A 19,467-nucleotide genomic window follows, 5' to 3' on the forward strand; every position below is an offset into this window, starting at 1 on the left:
TAAGGTTTAAACAGGGAAAGGACTCCTCTGCTCTCTGTGCTAAGGGAGGGATGAAAGGGCTCCGTTCTGCTTTGAGACTGACATACAACCTAATACGTAATACTCATAAGCATAATCCAAGCACTGCTCAATCGTAAGTTACACCTAATCTACAGGCAATACATATGAAAATACAGTTTGCATGTGTATATGCATGAACATGGGCATGCATGTCTATATAGCCATATTTATCCATAGCATCGTGTAGCAGAATTGAAGAAGCATGAGAACAACATTAGTACCCGTTCTCAGTGGGACTTGCTCTCCTTGCACACCACAGATGGGACACCACAAACTCACACAACATATCATAACTCAGTGGATAAACCACTTCTCCATACTGTCTGTTTTGCTCATTATGACTATAATTATGTAACAGAATTCTCTGAACACTGTGCCATTACTGGAGTTATTAATCATTCTGGTTCTGTTTCAAGCACGTGCTTTATCGCCTGCTGGATATACTGCATTATGCCACAAACTGAATATCAAAGCTAAACAAATCCAAATACACTGTTTTAAGGGCCTCTCAATATAATTTACTCTTTCAATTTAAATTTTGATAAAATAAAAAAATATAATAAAAGAAAAAGCTGGTGTCAATATAGCCGCTGACCTTTACGACTGTAAACAAAGGCAGTTCTTACCAGTAAACAACTCAGCAAATACGAAACCTGTTTTGCCACTGCTTGGAATAGTCAGTGCTTAGATGACAGACTCTGCATACAAATCAGCTCTTACAGAAAAACAGATTTCTAGACATGTTTGAGAATAACTGCAGGATTTCCATGACCCTAGAAGCAGGCACCATTCAAACCATTTATTTAAAGGTATACTGTACCAAAACCAAAATAGCAATTTTAAAAAACTTTGCAAAAACCACAACACAAGCCACTATTCTAAGATAAAAGTCCATTTCAGAGCATCACGGTGAAAATAACACAAAGTTTCCCTGATTTCAAAAGGACTTCACAGAAGCCCACAAATCTTCATTATAAGACATTCTGGATTTTAAGCTAAACTAAGTCAAGTTTCTAACTTCCTTTTCATTTGAGAACAGCTGATACTAAACTGCAAAGTTCTAAGTTCAGTTGACTTGGATATCTACTACAGTTTATATACACACAGTATATTAGAAAAAATATGAATTAATCACATATCCCTTATAATAAACTAAAAGGCATCATATGGACTATATTATTTTCTTTAATTTAGCTACGTACATTGGACCCCATGCTTTCTCCTTCTCTGGGAGAACCAGAAGTTCATGCTGCCGTGTACCACTGAGAAGAGTGAATTCCTGGGAAACAGCTTTGCTCATATCACTTATATCTACAGGCAGAATATTACTGCATGAGTTTAGAATGAGATTTATTACATCGCTGTTTTCTGCCTTCGAGAGAGTACATGTAGAATAGACCAGTGATCCACCTGGACGCAACGCTTTAACAGCAGACCTGCAAATAATGAAAAAAATATTCACCATAAGAAGTGAGATATTCTGTGGAGGGGGGACAAATAAGACTTATAAATCTAGATTTATAAATAAACATACAGAAGAAAAATAAATAACTTCATAAAACACTCTTAACAGAGAATATAATTGGCAACTCAGGAAACTACCGGCAACACATTTTTGCTTTCTCATTTATTTATGTATTCCCAGTTAACTGAAGGTATTTTCACACAACAATGAGAAGTAGGAAGCAGCATCCATTCAGAGCTGCAGAATATACTTCAAGCATTCATATAGGCAACAAAACTGTAAAAATGCTGCAACTGTGTATACAAACCAGATTATACCACATCAAAAGTGCTAGTTAAATAGTTAGATAGCTTGCATGAACAAATATCCAAACATACATTTGCACTAATAACCTGGACTAATTACGGTACTGTAATTTTATAAACATCTCTGCAATTTCTGCAACTTGGCAGGTAACAGGGCTGTGGGTTTGATTGAGTCACCACTTTTCTATCTGATTTCCTAAGGAAATATGATTTAGCAGACCATATTGTCTGATGGTTTATCTGCCCTTCACCTATTAACCTGTTGATAAATTTTGACTAAACAAAGGCAAAATAGTGGTTTAAGATTTTAAATTTCATGAAATTTTCATAACAATTGATGTCAGAGGCTCTTTTCAGCTTCCCTGCTGAATCTAATTTTAAATAGACTGTTTACTTTCCATTAAAGCAGATCCCCAAGGTCTTGTTCACAGGGATAAAATGTAGCCTATGAGAGTAAGGAAATGAGATCTGCAATCCATATTCAGCTATTGCAAATTAAAAGAGTAAGGAAGAAAAAAACCCTCAAATCTTCTATCACAGAAGAGCATTCCTCAAATCTGGTAACACCACATAACTGAAAGAGGAAGCTGCACTAAAAGTTCGTTTGCTATTAAAGTGCTCTCTTAAAATAATTCCTTTTAATCATACACTCTGGAGGCTTCAAGGACATAATTGTTCAAAGATTGATTTATATGCCAGTAAATAAACAGATCACCTCATTGCTTCTGGAAAACAGATACCATGGGGCTGAAGCAAATACCATATTAAAACACAAAATTAAAACCAAACCTCTCTTGTTTAAAGACTACAAGAGTATCTCAGCAGGTGAATGCTGTTACTCTACTTGTGCATTCTACAGAGACACCAAGGTTAGTGCTCAGGGGACTGCAAGTGTGTCACAGGGAATTCTGCCTGTGCATAAGGGCACGTCAAATTCTGGAAGCATGGACTCTTGGAGATACACAGTCATGCTGTATGGAAATACACAGAACAATTCTAGACTGGTGGATATTACTGACGCTACTGCATTGACCAAAAAAACTACATGGGAAAACTAAAAAGACAAACCAAGAAAGAAAAAAAAACAAACAAATCTCAAATCAGATGAAGTGAGCAGCTTCCAAATGCAGTGAATCTGATTCATTCCCCAGATGAAAAAAACAATGACACCAAAACAGTAATTCCTCAAGAGACAAGCTGAAGAGATGTTAAGTGTGATATCTGAATGAAAACAGTTGAGAAAAGAATGAAAATACGAGAGGAAAAGACTAGTCCTTTTAACAGGATTGGGCCTTTTCAGGAAAAGAACTGATTAAAAAATAATAATAAAAAGCCTTATCACAAGCGGGATCAAAGCAGCTCTGAAAAAGTTCTGTCCAAAATAGTAAGAAAACACCAGGACAAATGACTGTTTCAGACAGAGATTATACAATTGTGTTCAGCTTCCCAGGTGAAAATTCCTGTGTATTACACCCAATTTCTTTTCCTGGCAATGTAAACGTGCCCTTCTCATTTCTTCTATGACTCCTGGTTAGGTTAATCAACAAGCAATAAATTATGTATTTAATTTATTGCATTTTATACTAGCCTAACTTTAGACAGCGAAAGCGAACAGCTCTCTCAACAGATGCTAAAAAAAAATAAAAAAAAATCAGTGTTTAATGCCTTTATTGAATCAGTCTTCAGTAAAAAGATGGAGAATGAGCAGATGGCTAGCACATTTAGCATAAGTTAGAAAGCAGCTCAAGTTCAGCCTATTATAGGTAAAGAACAGGTTACGAAGTACTTAGGTGGTCTGAATATTTTCAGCTTAACTGGACTTAATGAACATCATTCTAGCATACTTCCAAAATTAGCTAAAGCTATCCCAAAACTGCAAGCTTATCTCAGGCCTCTGAGTTCTTTCTGAGAATCTATAAAAAAATTTAAGAATGTTTTATAAAAATGTTGGTAACGGATGACATACATCATGTCACCTTGAGACAGTAAGACAGAGCAGATGTCCTCCTGATGACCCTTCCATATTTAATTTTCTAAAATTCTGCAAATATCCACATGCATTTGAATTACTGAACTCTGAGTAGATTTTTAGTGTGTTCTTCCTACCCCACAAATACATGTATACTCCTTAGCAGTGTACAAAAGCACAAACATTGGTCCTTAAATTGTCTCTGATGTCTCTCCACCTGTTGTCTTCGTTTGCATTTGTTCTGCTCCTGCCACAGCTGTCCATTTAAAAGGGCAGTGTTTACGCTGCTTCTATCTGGCCTGTGAGACCAATCAAAATATGCCCAGATGTACCAAAGAAAACTATTGTAAAGCGGAGCAGGTAGCTAACAGTATGTATTTCTGACAAAGTACTGGCAAGAGCTTCAGTAAGTTAGGTAATATTCTGATCTATGACAAATGAAAGCAGTTTTTTAAATGCCTCTTTTGACTACCTGTTTCCTTTGTTTTCATTCCAGCATTTTTAATCTATCTTTCTGAAATTAGTTTGTTCAGGTTTAATTTGTAGCACCGCTTTCTAATCCAGAAGATTGAGCAGTAAAGTGTCTCTTAAGAATTTTGGCTAATATTTGATGCCATCGCACTGTAAAATCCAACACAGCTCATTTACAAGACCTATTTAATATGAAAAGCCTGCAAATAGGATCTCCAAGGTTAGCTCTTCCAGGGGACAATATAAAACATTATGCAAAAGATGTAATTATATTATAAAACTGCAAGCACTGTGGCATATTTGGTACAGGAAGACATACATGCTAAATTAAAAAGTCAACTCTTCTCTTGGCTACTGAATGCAACTTTAGAAAATACCAGTGCATCACAATTCAGGAGACCCACTGTAATATCAAAGAGTCTAATATGTTTAATGGTATTTTAAAATCATCAGTGGCCTGGAATTGCAATAGCAGGAACACTGCAGGTTAGATTGAGATTCACCTGCACATCATTCCGTAGAAACTTGCCTGATGCTTCTCATGCTTCCCCCGTTTGCTTTAAACTACTCACATTACCACTTTACGGTCACTGAATCCACACTTAAATCCTTCCAGCATATAAGCATAAGAGTAAAGCTGTCAACCAACTAAGAGGGTGGTGGTCATCCCATTCAGGAGCTACTCTAAAACAACTGAACATACACAGATTGCTCCTCTCGTCATTCTAAATAAACACTCCATTTTATTCATATATTTTTTCAGGATGTGTCTTTGGAAACAAAGTCAACAGCACACCTTATTGTACTATGGAAGCCAGAGGTACAAAAGATGTATTAAGGTTATCTATTCTAACTCCACACATTGCAAGAATACTAGATAAGATTTTTTTAAGCAATATATTATTTTAAAACAGTTTTATTTAGTTTGTTTCTCAGGATTTACTTTAAATTTAACAATGGAGGAGTGAGACGCTAAAAATAAACTAGGTAAAATAGAGCAATATGATTATTTAGCACCTTAGGAAAGAAGACCACTCTAGAGCCACATGACAACTTAAACTGAAACACTTCCACATGCAACTAAAATGTAGTTATCTAGAATCCCAAAAAGGGATTTTTCACACTGCAAGAAAATTAAACAACATGATAGGTTGTCATTTTGATCATTTTTAAAGTCTTGGTGTCTCAAACATCCTTTTAAAAACAGCATATAATAACTGGATATAAAAACATTATGGTACACTATTTCATATTATAGCAAGCACCTGCATGTCCAGCCCACTCCTCCTATGCTTGGGTGCATGTTCTGCATGCCACTCGAAGGGTCACCATTAATTACATTGCTCATTTAACCATTTTCCATATTAAAGTAAAAAATTACACAGGTTTTAGGGCAAGTTTAAAACAATGCAACACTTCAACAGTGCCATCTTCTGGCAACTGGGATGTATTTCTTTTCAATATCCTAGTTAATGTCTGATCAGAATAAAATTATCAACCCTTTTATAAGCCATTCAAGAAGTAAAGCACCTCAAAATGTGTTTCCTTTTATCTTGAATCCTATTCTTCTTATTGACTAAAGGCATCATGCATTTCCTTCTTCCTCTTAGAAGAGTCCAGACACATCACAGTCACACGGCCCATATCTTAAAGGTTTTGCTTTGTTTCTCCCAAAGCCAACGTCAAAACAATAAGGAGATCCCATCTGTGTCAAAATAACCCTTTTTCATACTTTGGTGATGGGCAGTGGCAGAAGCGCACAGGAGACACTGACATGAGTTCAAGTATTCTCTCCATGCCCCAGTCATTATACTTTCTCTACTCCTCTCTTTAATCAAGCTTTGCTGCTGTGGAGAGACAGTGCAGTTCAGAACAACATAGTAACAACGACAGCAACAGGAAGTGAATGTGTTTTCTTGCAGCATTAGATTTAAGTACAGGCATACCTTGGAGATATTGTGGGTTCAGTTCCAGAACACTGCAATAAAGCGAGTATTGCAATAAAGCAAGTCACACAATTTTTTTGCTTTCCCAGTGCATATAAAAGTTATGTTTACAGTATCCTGTAGTCTAAGTGCGCAATAGCACACTTTTATGTCTAAAAAAACAATGTACATAACTTAATTAAAAAATACTTTATTGCTAAAAAATGCTAACCATCATCTGAGTCTTTAGCGAGTTGTAATCTTTTTGCTGATGGAGTAGCACTTCTAATTTCCTTCAAGGACTTTTCCTTTGCATTCACAACTTGGCTAACAGTTTGGCGCAAGAGGCCGAGCTTTCGGCCTGTCTCGGCTTTTGACGTGCCTTCCTCACTAAGCTTCATCATTCCTAGCTTTTGATTTCAAGTGAGAGACATGCGACTCTTCCTTTCACTTGAACACCTAGAGGTCATTGCAGGGTTATTAACTGCCCTGATTTCAATATTGTTGTGTCTCAGGGAATAAGGAGGCCCGAGGAGAGGGAGAGAGATGGGGGAACGGCCGGTCGGTGGAGCAGTCAGAACACACACAACATTGATTGATTAAGTTTGCTGTCTTATATGGGTGCGGGTCGTGGTGCCCCAAAACAATTACAATAGTAACATCAAAGGTCACTGATCACAGGTCACCATAACAGATATAATAATAATGAAAAAGCTTGAAATATTGTGAGAATTACCAAAATGTGACACAGAGACACAAAGTGAGCACATGCTGTTGGAAAAATGGCGCCAATAGACTTGCTCGATGAAGGGTTGCCACAAACCTTCAATTTGTAAAAAACACAGTATCTGCAAAGTGCAATAAAGCGCAGCACAATAAAATGAGGTACGCCTGTACTACTCAGTGCATACACCACAACAATGTATCTAAGTTAAGATTCCGTATGTTTAGCTGTGTAAATGCTCAGCATAATTAAAGAAGGGAGAATTTTAATGCAGGAAACAAAACCCTAACTTCTACTGTATTACTAGGTGATGCATTAATGTTACTAATGATACAGTGGTATTCTGCCTACTTATAGAAAACAATTTTTGCCTGTCTTAAAACAGAAAAACAATTAACAGCACACTGAATAAAAAGTAGAAATAGCTTTGTAATTACTTTTCTAACTCTATGTCAAAAACTTTACATTTCAATGAAAATATAGAGGTGATGAGGTGACACTGAATATGTGAGGAAGGAACATCAGTTTTTTTCAGTAATTCACAGCATTTACTACACATTGCATGAAAAAGATGTTCTTTTAGAGAAAGAAAAAAGTGAATTATTCTATGAGACCATGTCACTAATCTTCACATACCATGGAAAACAGAGTAACTTGTGACTTAAGCTTTGTTATAGTTGTGCCTTAAGTTTTCACAAAAAGTTTTTAACATTTATTCCAAGAAAGAAATATTTTCAGAGGTCTGGACTTGAGAATATAATGCGAGTCCAGTGGCATGTTAGATTAACCAGGGTTGCCAATACTACCTGACGACTCAAGGGAAAACATCAATCTCATTTTACTTCCCACACGTGCTGATCTGTAAGCCACAGTACAAAGTGGCTGCATGATCAGCAATCTCTGCTCCAGTGAAGTCCAGGACTGAAGCACCAAAACAAACAAGGATCAGAAGCTTTATGAAGGTGCTTGCACAGCACCTGCTTACTTGCACTTGACATTAACTAATGGTGTAAGTTCCCATTATTCCAGAAAATTAAGTTCAGAATATTTCAGTTGAGGCTTTATTTTCTTCCAAGTAAAACATGTGCACAACCCTCCCCCCACTCTCCCCCAAACATTTCAACAAGAAATAAAATACTTCTGGTAACCTTTTCTTACAAAGAACAAATCAGCAATTTCAAATACCATATTATGACCAACATTCAAAGCAAAACAAAGTTCTTATCCATTATACCTTGCCATTGGACTCCAGTTGCACAGGGGATATAACAGAAGATACATATGTAATGGACAGCCAGACATTGTTCCTTATATATTTATAAGTAATGCAGGGATTCAAACTTTGCATTAACTAGGAAGAATAAAGTGTTTCCCTATTTTCTCAACCCAAATATAATGCTTCACTCTGAGTTCTGAAAAATGAGAACACATACAACTCTAAACAAATCAACTAAGAAAATAAAAACACGGTGCAGGCTTGTTTTGCCACCAGTAATTCAAAGCACAGAATATTTAGGACCCTTCAAATTTCTTATGCACCTAGAACCCCCTGAAACTCTGCTAACTTTGTGTGTGTGTGTGCACGTCTCTACCTATTCAAAACTAACAATCTGCCTTGCAGTAAACTCCCAAGAAGAAAAAGGGGGAGGGAGGGAGGGAGGGGGGGAGGAAGTCAGACATGGCGTATCTTTAAGTTAGTTTGAGCTCCTCTGGACCAGAACTCTATTGCACACCAACTAGAACTGTTTAATTACTGTGAGATGTTGTGTATAAAGGAGTTAACAGTAGTGTGAATACCTTCATTGCATTTTCTAAATCATATTGTTTGTTGTTGTTTTTTTAGCTGAACCCTAACTCATTTTTTTTCAGCTGCAATAACTGGTCTAGGAATAATCACAATATCCATAAGAGTTTTACCATTAAGTTATCATGCACTCAGCCTTAACCCTAAGTTTAATTTTTATCTGAGAACTGATACCATTGGTAGATTCACTTATTGGTATCACTGCATTTTGTGCTGGCATTCAGTCACAGGAAATGACCATTCCTCACTTACTTTGCAATTTGTTTTCTGCATGAACACTCCAAATAATAACAAGATTTGCAGTGTGTTCCTATATTATAGCACTCAGCAGGGATGCTTTGGTTATGGCATTAACAATCATTATAATCTCAATTTCCTTCAAATCAGTGGTGCCCTCACTACTTATAATTTGCTGTTCAGTGTTTATGCCACTTATTTACATTTTAAATTTTATTCAGACTGGAGTAGGAAGATAGTTGAAACGGTTTCAGCATTTCTATCAAATCCACTTTCTTTGAAGCCTCTATGTACTTAATAAATTACACTGTATTGCAAAAACACTTTTTCTTCCCTGTCTTCCTCCCTGATTTCCCCAGCTTCCCCCCCAAAGCTGATTTGCTTCAAAGATGCAAGAAGACAAGCGAATTACAAGTGAAACATTTCCATAACTAAAAAGAAAGAGGAAAAGCCAAATTTTGGGCTGAATGTCACTTGATAGAAATGAAAATAAAACTCCCTTTTCCATTTCACCCCTCTTGTGAGTGTATTCCCTCTTTGAATATGCTCCTTATACTTAAGTACTACAGCTAAAGTAATACTTGGCCCATGTACTTTAAGCTTCATCTTCAAATCGCACAATATTTATTACATTACTTTTAACAAAATTTCTGGGATACAGATTTATACTTATTTTTCTTTTATAGATAAGGGAACTGAGAAGAGAAATGTCTATGAGCATTAAGCACAAGGTAATCTGAACAGATAAATCAGGGCTAACTGTGCATGAGATGACTCAAATAAGATGTAGCATAGCTGGATTAATGCATTGGTTCAACCTTACCAAATATTATCAAAGTATCAGAGCCAGGCTTCAAACCTATTTTTTGATTTATAATTATCTACACTGGCCATAAAAATGATTTCATCATTTCCATTTTTCAATTACATTCAGGATCTGAGACTTCATTAGTATTGTGAATTCATTCTAATGGGATAAGATAAAAAGTACAATAAACATCCAGCACACAGCTATACCATTTACTAAGTATATGTCAAATATCTGCCTGGATGTGATCCTGTACAATGTGCTCTAGGTGACCCTGCTTGAGCAGGGGGGTTGGACTAGATGATCTCCAGAGGTCCCTTCCAACCTCAACCATTCTGTGATTCTGTGATTTTACTGTATACACCTTATAATCTTTACAGCTTGAATCTAACCATTCATTTCATATGCTCCAAAATCTTAAAAAAAAAAAAAAAAAGCCTCATGCACATAGACTGTTGAATCTACGTAACTACTTAGAGCTACAGTGAGTGACAAAATGGAAATCATCATCCTTTTACTTCAAGTTACATATCAAAAACATTTTGTCTTACTGCCGTTGGTATAGTAGAGCATAATTTCAACAGAAGCAAAAAATTCTTCTAGATTTAGGACCAGTTCAATTAAATACGATTTGAGGTGGCAGGAATGTTTCCTTTTTTAAAACAAGGGTCCTGCTGTCAACAGTTCTCCACTTCAGGATTAAAATCTGGAGTGATTTATGTAAATTTTCAAAATTTCACTGCATGATATATGCTTTCTTTTGTTAGAGGTTCACAAATTGGATTTTATATGACAAATATTGAAAAGAGAAAACTGAAAGAGGGCAGTGTTTTAAATGTGATTGATTTCTTCAAAGGAAACGGGTGACATGATGCATTACTGCAATAAGACACTCATATTTCTGTTATAAATCATAGGCTTCTGCTAGGCCTTTTTTGACTCAAGTCTTACAAAACTATCTTGAACTGCTGCAATGGGAACTTCCCATAAAAGTTTTTTTTTGTTGTTGAAATAATACATAATTTTTTCCCTCAATTTGCTTTGACAGATGGGTACTTCCAAGGTAAATCATTGTGCAGCACTTAAAAGTTTATTATTTTATCAATACCTATACAGCATTATAATAGCTCCACAAACTGTTTTTGGAAGGAAACATAATTCTACTTTAATCTAACTCCTAAAACATTTTAACTTTTGTGTATAATAGTGTATTATTACTATTATTGGTTCATTTTGTAAAATAATTTTTTAAGAAATCAGTTGTAGGCAACTTTTTACTCATTTTCAAGCTGAAAGTTACGAACCAGCAGAAAACATGAACTTTCATGAGACTGAAGGCAAGACTCACAAGACAGTAACTTCAAGCATGACTGTTACTTTACAAAAAATACTCAAGTATAGAAGGCATTAAGGAGAAATCATACTACAGTTTTTCATGTTGTAGAAAAGAAAGTGTTTCAAATGTTTCGCAAGTGCTAGCCTATGGCTGGCATCATTTAAAAGTATAATACATTACAACTTTGATTTGGATTATTGGGTGGATTTTCCCAAAAAGCAAACAAAAAAGCCCTCCAAGTCCCCCCCCCCTTTTTTTTTTAACCTTTTTTAATAGTCATCCAGCCTGGAAGACGGCAATACCCTATCAGTTACAACCAGTAGTGTTTCTTGCTATAAACACTAAAATGGGTATTAAATTCAAGCAGTTAAGAACATGCAACAGTAGACTCAAATGCTTCATATAAACGGACCAGGAAACAAATTCTGAAGCAGCACTATCTAATGATCAGCTGGTAACCAGTGCTGACTGACAGCTCTGTGATCAAATAGACTGTAATAAAGAACCATATTTGATAATTCTGCTGAAGAACAAAAAAGAAACACGCCTGAGAAAAAATGCCCAGCTTAGCTACTTTTTCAGATGGTTAAAAAAAAAGGCAGTAAAAATTCTGTGCATGTTTTTGCTTCACCTGGGGAATATTTCTGGAACCATTTTAGCTGTGTCCACAGAAAGTATTTTGATAAGATACCAGGCTGTTTTGAAACATCTATAAATGGACCTGTATGTTAACAATTGAGTTAACAGGACTGCAGAGCAGTATGTTAGTAGAGGATCTAGACCTCACTACTTACATTACCCCCCACAAAATTTCCGTATTCAAATTACCCTAGATTAACTTCTATCTAAACAGCAATTGCAACAAGATATTCTTCACTTATTCATTTTGTGAAACTTAGATTTGGATATTAAACATGACAAACCTTGCCCCCATATAATTTTCATTAACTAGAAGAAGCTCCTTTAATAACTTTTCTTTGCACATCTCACCTTAGCAGCTGTAATTGTAGAGAAGATAACTCTTTCCTTTGTATTAGCCTAAGCATAGTTTGCTGAATATCAGAAGAGAATAGCCAACTTCTGTCATTTGAACATGGAGCATCCACCAGTATCTATACGACCAATATGAGCAAACAAGATGATTAACAACAAAAGTATTGACTTTCTGAACACTGTATGCCAAAATCTACTCAATTCATTTTTGCAGACATTTAGAATGCCCTTTTTATTCTCCATTTTACAGGCAAAAGTTATCTATTTATTATTTTGAAATGTTTTTGTAGAGTTAGCAAGGGAAAAAAAAATGGAAGAAATTACTACTCCACAAGGTTCCTCCACCTGAAAAACTCTCACACTTGTTCCCTCCCCCTTCCTAATTACATATCATGCAAAGAACACAGCGATAAGGTCTTCAGAATTCATTAGCATCACACCATCTAACACATGAACAAATGCACAATAAGCTTCATATAGTGATTCCTGAGGCTCTGCAGAGCCTGTTTGTGACCTTGTTTCCCCCAATAAGCCAAATATTTCTACTGGGTCTTGAAAAAGAAGAGAACAGCGTAGGAAAAGAAAGAAGTAAAATATGGAAATACCATTTGCTAATATGTAATAATGTTACCTTGTCATATAATTCGGGATTGAGATCTCCAATCTGTCTGCCGTCTAGTTTAGAAACAGTTATTGAGTTGATCAAAGGATCTGGGATGAAGGATTCTAGTGTCTGTTTCAACCATCTTGATCTCAAACCATCATACTCATTACAGTGAAACTGACCTTAAGAAATTAAAAACTAAAGTAAACATTCTCTGTGATTTTTACAAATATAAGGAATTAAAACAATTTCAGAAGTTTTACTATTTTTCCAGGACTTCCACAGAGTTCACGCACTATGTGCTTATGTTATTGCACATATTATAACACTGCTGGATATTTACAAACCCTAGTAAATCTCAACACGTTCCTACTGAGCAACCCACTAATACTTACTGTGGCAGTAGACTTCCAAAGTAAAACAAACTTTAAACCTAACCCACATCCAAAGAGAAGTGCCAAGTAAAAAATTTTCTGGGCTCCTTCCACTATCATCTAAAGAAAGGACATGCCCTTAATTAATTAGTTGACTTTTTTATTAAATAAAACCTCAGTTTTGTGTGTCCTAAGCCCATCAATGCAACTCCTTATTTGTTTGAAATTTAAGCCAGAAGTGTTTTAACAAAAGAATATTGGTTGCATTTACGTTTAACAATGTAGCCAGAGTAGTTACCTGTTCAGAAGAAACACTGCTGTTGCTTGCACCAAGGCCAGGATATATCGCATCACATTTTCCTCTTACTTTATAAAAAGGACAACTCCTTTCTTTAATAAAATTTCTATTTTGATGTCTCTGGACACTGTGGTTTGTCCTATACACTATTTTTGCCAAAAACAATAGGGTATGTCAGAATCATACCGCTGAGGTATAGTCAGAATCAACTTCCTTATATCTTACTCACTTTCATGAGCAACAATTCAGAAGCAGCCATGGGATGTAAGTGCTTTTTTCATACCTTTTAAAAGGGCCACCCACATTTCATTTACCTTGTAAACAGCACCTCACTCCTCTAGAAGAGGGAGAGAGCCAGCCATAATCACCAGATACAGGTGTTTATAGTAATTTTCTCACCCTTAAGAAGATACAGTGCTGCCAACATTTCAAGACAGTTACTACCCAAGCTAGCATATAAACTTGGAAAGAGCAGTCTCATATTATTTGAACTCCTTGGCCTGGAAGGACCGAGTAGCAGCTTTCTGCTGCCTTCTCATGTGTTGTGACCCTCTTAAGTGACCTTGTGCAATGTCTATGAGGATTGAGACACAAAACTTAATAAATGTTAATATAGACCAATTCCTCATCATAAGCTTTCTCCCTCTGCCTAGATCTTACATATTTAATCTTTTATGTCCCATTTTACATCTGTACACTTAAGTTTACTTACACTATTTGCATAGCACTGGCCAGACAGGCAGCAAAGAGAGAGAAAAAAAAAAAGGATTTTAAAATTGCAGAATACTTACCTCCCTGTGTCAAGAAGTCTACAAATGATTTTAAGTAGTATCTTGAGAAGTAACAATAAATGAATCAGCGGAGAAACAAAAATGTAGAGCTACTCTCCTTTTGTCTGTCAGTCTGCAATAATCTGTATTCGAAGAACTACAGCATTTTTCATCCACTTTTAAGTAAACAGACATCACAAAAAACCTTACCAAACAACACGAGACTACTCAGATTTACTAGACTTAGACTACCTAGGTTGATTTTTTTTTTTTTTAATCTAAATCTTGTACAGAATGCAAACGCAACTAAAATAACCCAGACAATAAAGTCAGAGACTGGGTACTAACAGCTAATAACAACTCGATGTGTTACCTGGATAGGCACACTGTAGCATAGCTACTGATTTACCCCCTGGAGCAGCACATACATCCAAAACATCTTCCCCATCTTTCACCTCCAATGCCAGCACTGGCAAGAGTGAAGCAGCATTCAACAGGTAATATTCTTTCAGTTTACCAATCTGGTGTTTCTGTGCTGGGAATCTCCTCGGAGTTCTACTGATGTAACACTTTAATGATCCTGGCAGATAAGGCAAAGTTTCTTGAAAGAGAGGACGATATCCCTTCAAACACAAAGTGTTCTCCAGCTCTGAGGACCAACTGAACTTGTTAAGAAGGACAGCATGCTGCCAGCACAAGGGGTGTGTGAGTACATCCCTGGGTTGAAAAAAAAAGGAAAAGCTGTTTAATAGCTTGACAAATGAAATTACGTTTCTATAATGTGGTGGTAAGCCTTTCTTTACATAGGAGTAACAATTTCATCATGGCATGATTTTGCTGAAATCAAAAAGGAATCATATCATTTTGATTAGATATGATTAAGAAAAGCATCCAGGAAAAGAATTTTAATAGGAAATCAAGCCACTATTTTCTATAATTACTGTCTTTCAAAACATTATCTCCTAAAACAGAATGTTATTTGTTTTTCCTAATTCTTTAACAAATGACTGTAGAACCTACACATTATGAAGTTTAATGCTGTAACTACAAAGGATTTCCCTAGGGGCCAAGAACAACTGTCATATCAGTTGTCAAAAATCACAACAAAAACAAAAATCACATTGGCTTTGTAAGGGTCATTCCAGCCAACTCTGCATATGTGCATTTCTAAAACACATTTTTTACAGGTGTTCTTTTCTACATTTCCATTTACGTTCTGCAAATATTGGGTCAGGAAAACTCAAGACAACAGATATTCCTGGAAGACAATCAAAAAGCAGTGTTTATATGGTAGAAACAAGCCTGTTTAAATTTCTGTTCGCTTTTTACAGACCTTGTTTTGTGAATATTCCCATTCCCCATTTTAATTCCCCTCTATATTTTTTCACATTTAGCCTGAGGAGTATCATATGATACTTCTCAGCAGTATTCACTATCCTAAAAGAGAAAACTGCATTGATGCAATCCAAAATAGCTTTTAAGTTTATTCAGTTAAGCCAATGTTATGCTTCTATGTATCTACATTTTTACAACAGAGACACTTATTTTAAACTACTTTTTAATCCAAACATGCTAAACCATCAGGGCACTCAGAGTAATCACATGGTAACTAATGCTCTGATCATATAAGATGTTTTTCCTTTTGAACCAGAGCAGTGAATTTTTTCTGAAGGGCTCTTCCGCTGGCTTTCCTATGAGTAATAACCACCAGCCAGCAGGGAGAGAAAGATGTCCTCTCTCAACGCCATAGCCAGTTTTTTAGCTGCTGTGCGATCAAGGCCCAAATTAAATGATGTCACTTTCTGTACAAGTAAAGAGCCATTAAAATTCAATTTCTTCTAATGAAAGAAACCAGGGGAGGTACTTCACTCCTAATATCTTTGTCTCAGTCTCTTAACATACTATAAAGCTGTAGAACAAATGCTAACAGCTGCTGTTAAGTATACAGGGATGCTTTTTTGACCGTGGTTTTATGAAATAGCTAACTGAAACAGGTAAGATGGCAGTCTCTTTCTCTTTACACTGCATACGCATACAAGTAACACAACATTAACCACCACAAAAAGAAGCATGTCAAGGCAAAAACAAAAAATTCCAAGTATGTTAGTCTTCTACTATTTCATACTGCTACTCTAAATTGAAAATAGTTGAACCAGTTGTTATATTCTATGATTTCTTGCAGGAATTTTATGAAGCACTTCAAACAAACAGAACACTCTCCCACACACCCAAAATAAAACAGACCTGACTCTGGTCCATGTATCTCCCAGTTCCTTTGTGTACTGCTTCTCAAAATGATCCAAAACAACTTGACAAATCTGCCTTTGAAGCTTCCCTTTTGTTTTATTCTCCAGCTTCAGAGAAAGGAAGAAAAAAAAAAGCAGTAAGAAACACAATTATTAAAAAACACAGTTTATCAACTTAAATCAACTCAGTATCAGTGACACTAAGATGCTCAGATATCACGGTCATATAGCACATGCAATCAAAACTGGTAACAGAAATTTTAGAGAAAAAAATTTATAGAAAAAACAAGTTAGGCTAGTATAGTCTCTTCTTCCCTACCCATGAAGAGGTAATTCAAAACTTGCTGACAATACTCCTTTTACATACCAACTAAGCTAACACAGTGGTTCCTGGGGCTCTGATATATCAGGAACAAAATAAGCTAAGCCTGATTACAGAGGTTGTTTCCTAGAAATATAATCACCTCTGCCAAGACATATCTCTCAATGTGCTTAACTAAAAGAAAGAAATTAATTTGAATCATTGTGCAAGTGAGCTGGAGTAGAGCCACAAAGCACTGCAGTAACTAGTTTATTCCAGGAGAAAGGAAAAACAATTAATTCAGTTACACTTTCTGGTTTGTTCTTTCTTTAACCTAAGAACATCTTAAGTCTCATTTTAGGGGGGCGGGGGGGGGAACTTTTGGTCTCTAAACAAACTCATGCTATTCAAATGGAAAACTTTAAGGGAGAAATCTAAAATTTGCTGGGTTTTGCTCTCTAAAGGTATGCAACCTTTGCCCGCCAACCTAGCACTATCATTCTTCCTGTTTTCCTCCTTATACGTCATCTGTAGTTCACCTCTAAACAGAAAAACTTAATGAAATGTGAATGGCCTTTTGACTTCAATGAACTGCTAATCTTGGAGTTACTTCTGTTGTTTTCTAATTTCTTAAGTGGGAAAGGTGAATAGCATCGTACAGATGCCACTGAAAAAATTAGCTGAAATGACCAGGCAGGTACAACCAACGCTGTAAGCAAGCTAGAGTGATTGATCCCTTAGCATCACCGATGATGTGAAAAATCAGGGATTAGCTGTCAGGCTTGCTTTTGCAGTATCTGGAAGAGTTCTACTAAACTAAAGCAGATGCCCAACCCTACTCATGTTTAAAAAACTAGCAAAGATTTTGCTCTCACAAAATTAATATCACAGTACAAAGTGAACTTGTGGGCCAGAGTTTTTAACTTTAATGTTAAGCAAATCCTATACCGGAATGCCTGCAGTGTAACACAAAGGGAACCTCCATTGTATCACATTTAAAGGTAGACACAGACAGCATCAAGGACAAAACTGGGTAGAAATTTTCGATACAAAGCACCAAAATTAAAGATATACATGCTTAATTACAAAAGGGATAATAAAAGCATACGCAGGAGTTTGGGATTTATGTGGTTCAGGTCATGAGATCTTACTGGAACTTTTTCTGCAGATACAAACACATGAGTGAGTCTCCAGAGGGCTTGAATTCAAGAGTGGCTAATTCAGATGGAATGGGACTTAAGAAAAACGTGAATCAGCTTCAACGTTGACAGAATTCGGAAACGAGAATTCAATTAAATAAAACAATTCAGTAAATATTTTCATTATAAAGATCTTAAAAAAAAAAAAAGCTGAGCAGTGGATGTTTGTAAACAGGCAAGGGGAACACCCAGCGTCTAAAGTCAGGACTACAAACCTAACAGCTGGGGGCCGTTATCAAATTAAAAGCTGACATAAAGACACCGCATTAAAGAGCGCTTAATCAAACCCTGCAGTCAAGCACCGTTGCTGCTCCGCGCGTTTTGGACGCCGAGCACCTGCAGTAACCGCCGTTCGCCGGCACACGCGCCCCGCCGCCAGCCTCGGCCAACGGCCGCGAGAGCGCGGGCGCGGAGGGGGCCGGGAGCCGCCGCCATGATGGCACAGCGCCGCGGGCACCGCACTGCCCTGCCCTCGCCAAGCCCCCGCTCCAAGTCACCCCTCGACACCCCAGCGATGAATGCTGCAGTCTCGAGCTGCGAAGCTCCATCAGTCCGGGTTGCTGATTTTTTCCCCCCCGTATAACACGCCGGTTAGCTGCCCTTAAACCACGCTTTCTGGGCCCCCAGTGTGCCCGCGGCGCTCGGCCCCGCGCCCCCCACGCCCCGAGGCGCCCCGCCGCCCGTCGCGGGGAGGCGCCGGGGACGACACTACCGCTCCGGCAGCTGCCCCGCTCCTCTCGGCGCCTCACCTGCTGCGGCGCCCGGGCGGCCCCGCGCCGCGGCCCCAGCGCAGCCCCGGCCCCGGCGGGGGAGGGCGGCGGCGGCAGCAGGAGCCCGGCGGCGCGCGGCAGCCGCATGGCCGGGGCCGGAGGCGGAGCCGGGAGGCTGCGGCGGCGGCGGCGGCGCGGGGCGCCCCCCGGCGGGGAGCGCTGCCCGGACGGGGGCGGCGCGGGCTGCCCAGCGCCGCTCGGCCGGCACCGCCCGCCCGCCCGTCGTCTGCCGGCGGGCGCGATTGAGTTATTCTCTTCGTAAAATGCTTTCTGCCTTCGGGACTCCCAGGATAATTTTTTTTATTATTATTATTATCATCATCATCATTATTATTTTACAGCGGAAGGCTATGTTGTCCTCCAGTGTCCTCCCTCTTTCCAAGAGGTAAACCAGGATTAGGAAACAACTGAGCCCGATATTAATCAATTTATAAAACCAATCTTCAGCCCAGAGCCTCCTCAGTCTGCTGCCGCCATCCAAACTGTATCTATTTTTTACCACTCCATAGTCCTGGCTGGCCTACATTGATGCAGACTTTGTAATTTACTTTTCAGCAACCTGCTCTATACCACACCAGACATCACCGCTAGTTTAGCCTGCTGCTACTGCAGATAAATCACCAGAAATTTAATTACTCACACAAACCTTTTGCAGAGGTTTTCAGCTAACCCAAGGCTGTTCTGTGGGAACAGCATCCAGCAGGGCCACCAATCCCTAGTTCATCAGCTGTTCCTGGATTAGCATGAGGCTGCCAAAATGCTCGGGCAGTTCCTCTTCCAAGCACTTCACAGTGACTCTTTGACAAAA

General features: G+C 37.9%; 1 protein-coding gene across 2 annotated transcripts; it reads right to left on the reverse strand.

The window, feature by feature from the left end:
* Positions 1–846: 846 nt before the first annotated feature.
* NSUN3 (NOP2/Sun RNA methyltransferase 3) lies at positions 847–18,746 on the reverse strand. Of its 2 annotated transcripts, none has more exons than XM_067300403.1 (6): positions 18,639–18,746; positions 16,388–16,497; positions 14,661–14,860; positions 12,729–12,883; positions 12,095–12,216; positions 847–1,496 (listed from the first exon to the last, which is right to left on the reverse strand). In XM_067300403.1, the coding sequence occupies exons 1-6, from the start codon at positions 18,744–18,746 to the stop codon at positions 1,232–1,234; spliced, it is 960 nt and encodes a 319-aa protein (XP_067156504.1). In that variant the 3' UTR covers positions 847–1,231. The 2 variants fall into 2 exon arrangements, with proteins under 2 accessions (XP_067156504.1, XP_067156497.1); XM_067300396.1 differs by having other exon boundaries at positions 14,517–14,860.
* Positions 18,747–19,467: the final 721 nt, after the last annotated feature.

The sequence above is a fragment of the Apteryx mantelli genome, chromosome 1, assembly GCF_036417845.1.
Source record: "Apteryx mantelli isolate bAptMan1 chromosome 1, bAptMan1.hap1, whole genome shotgun sequence".
In the NCBI taxonomy this organism is placed as follows: Eukaryota; Metazoa; Chordata; class Aves; order Apterygiformes; family Apterygidae; genus Apteryx; species Apteryx mantelli.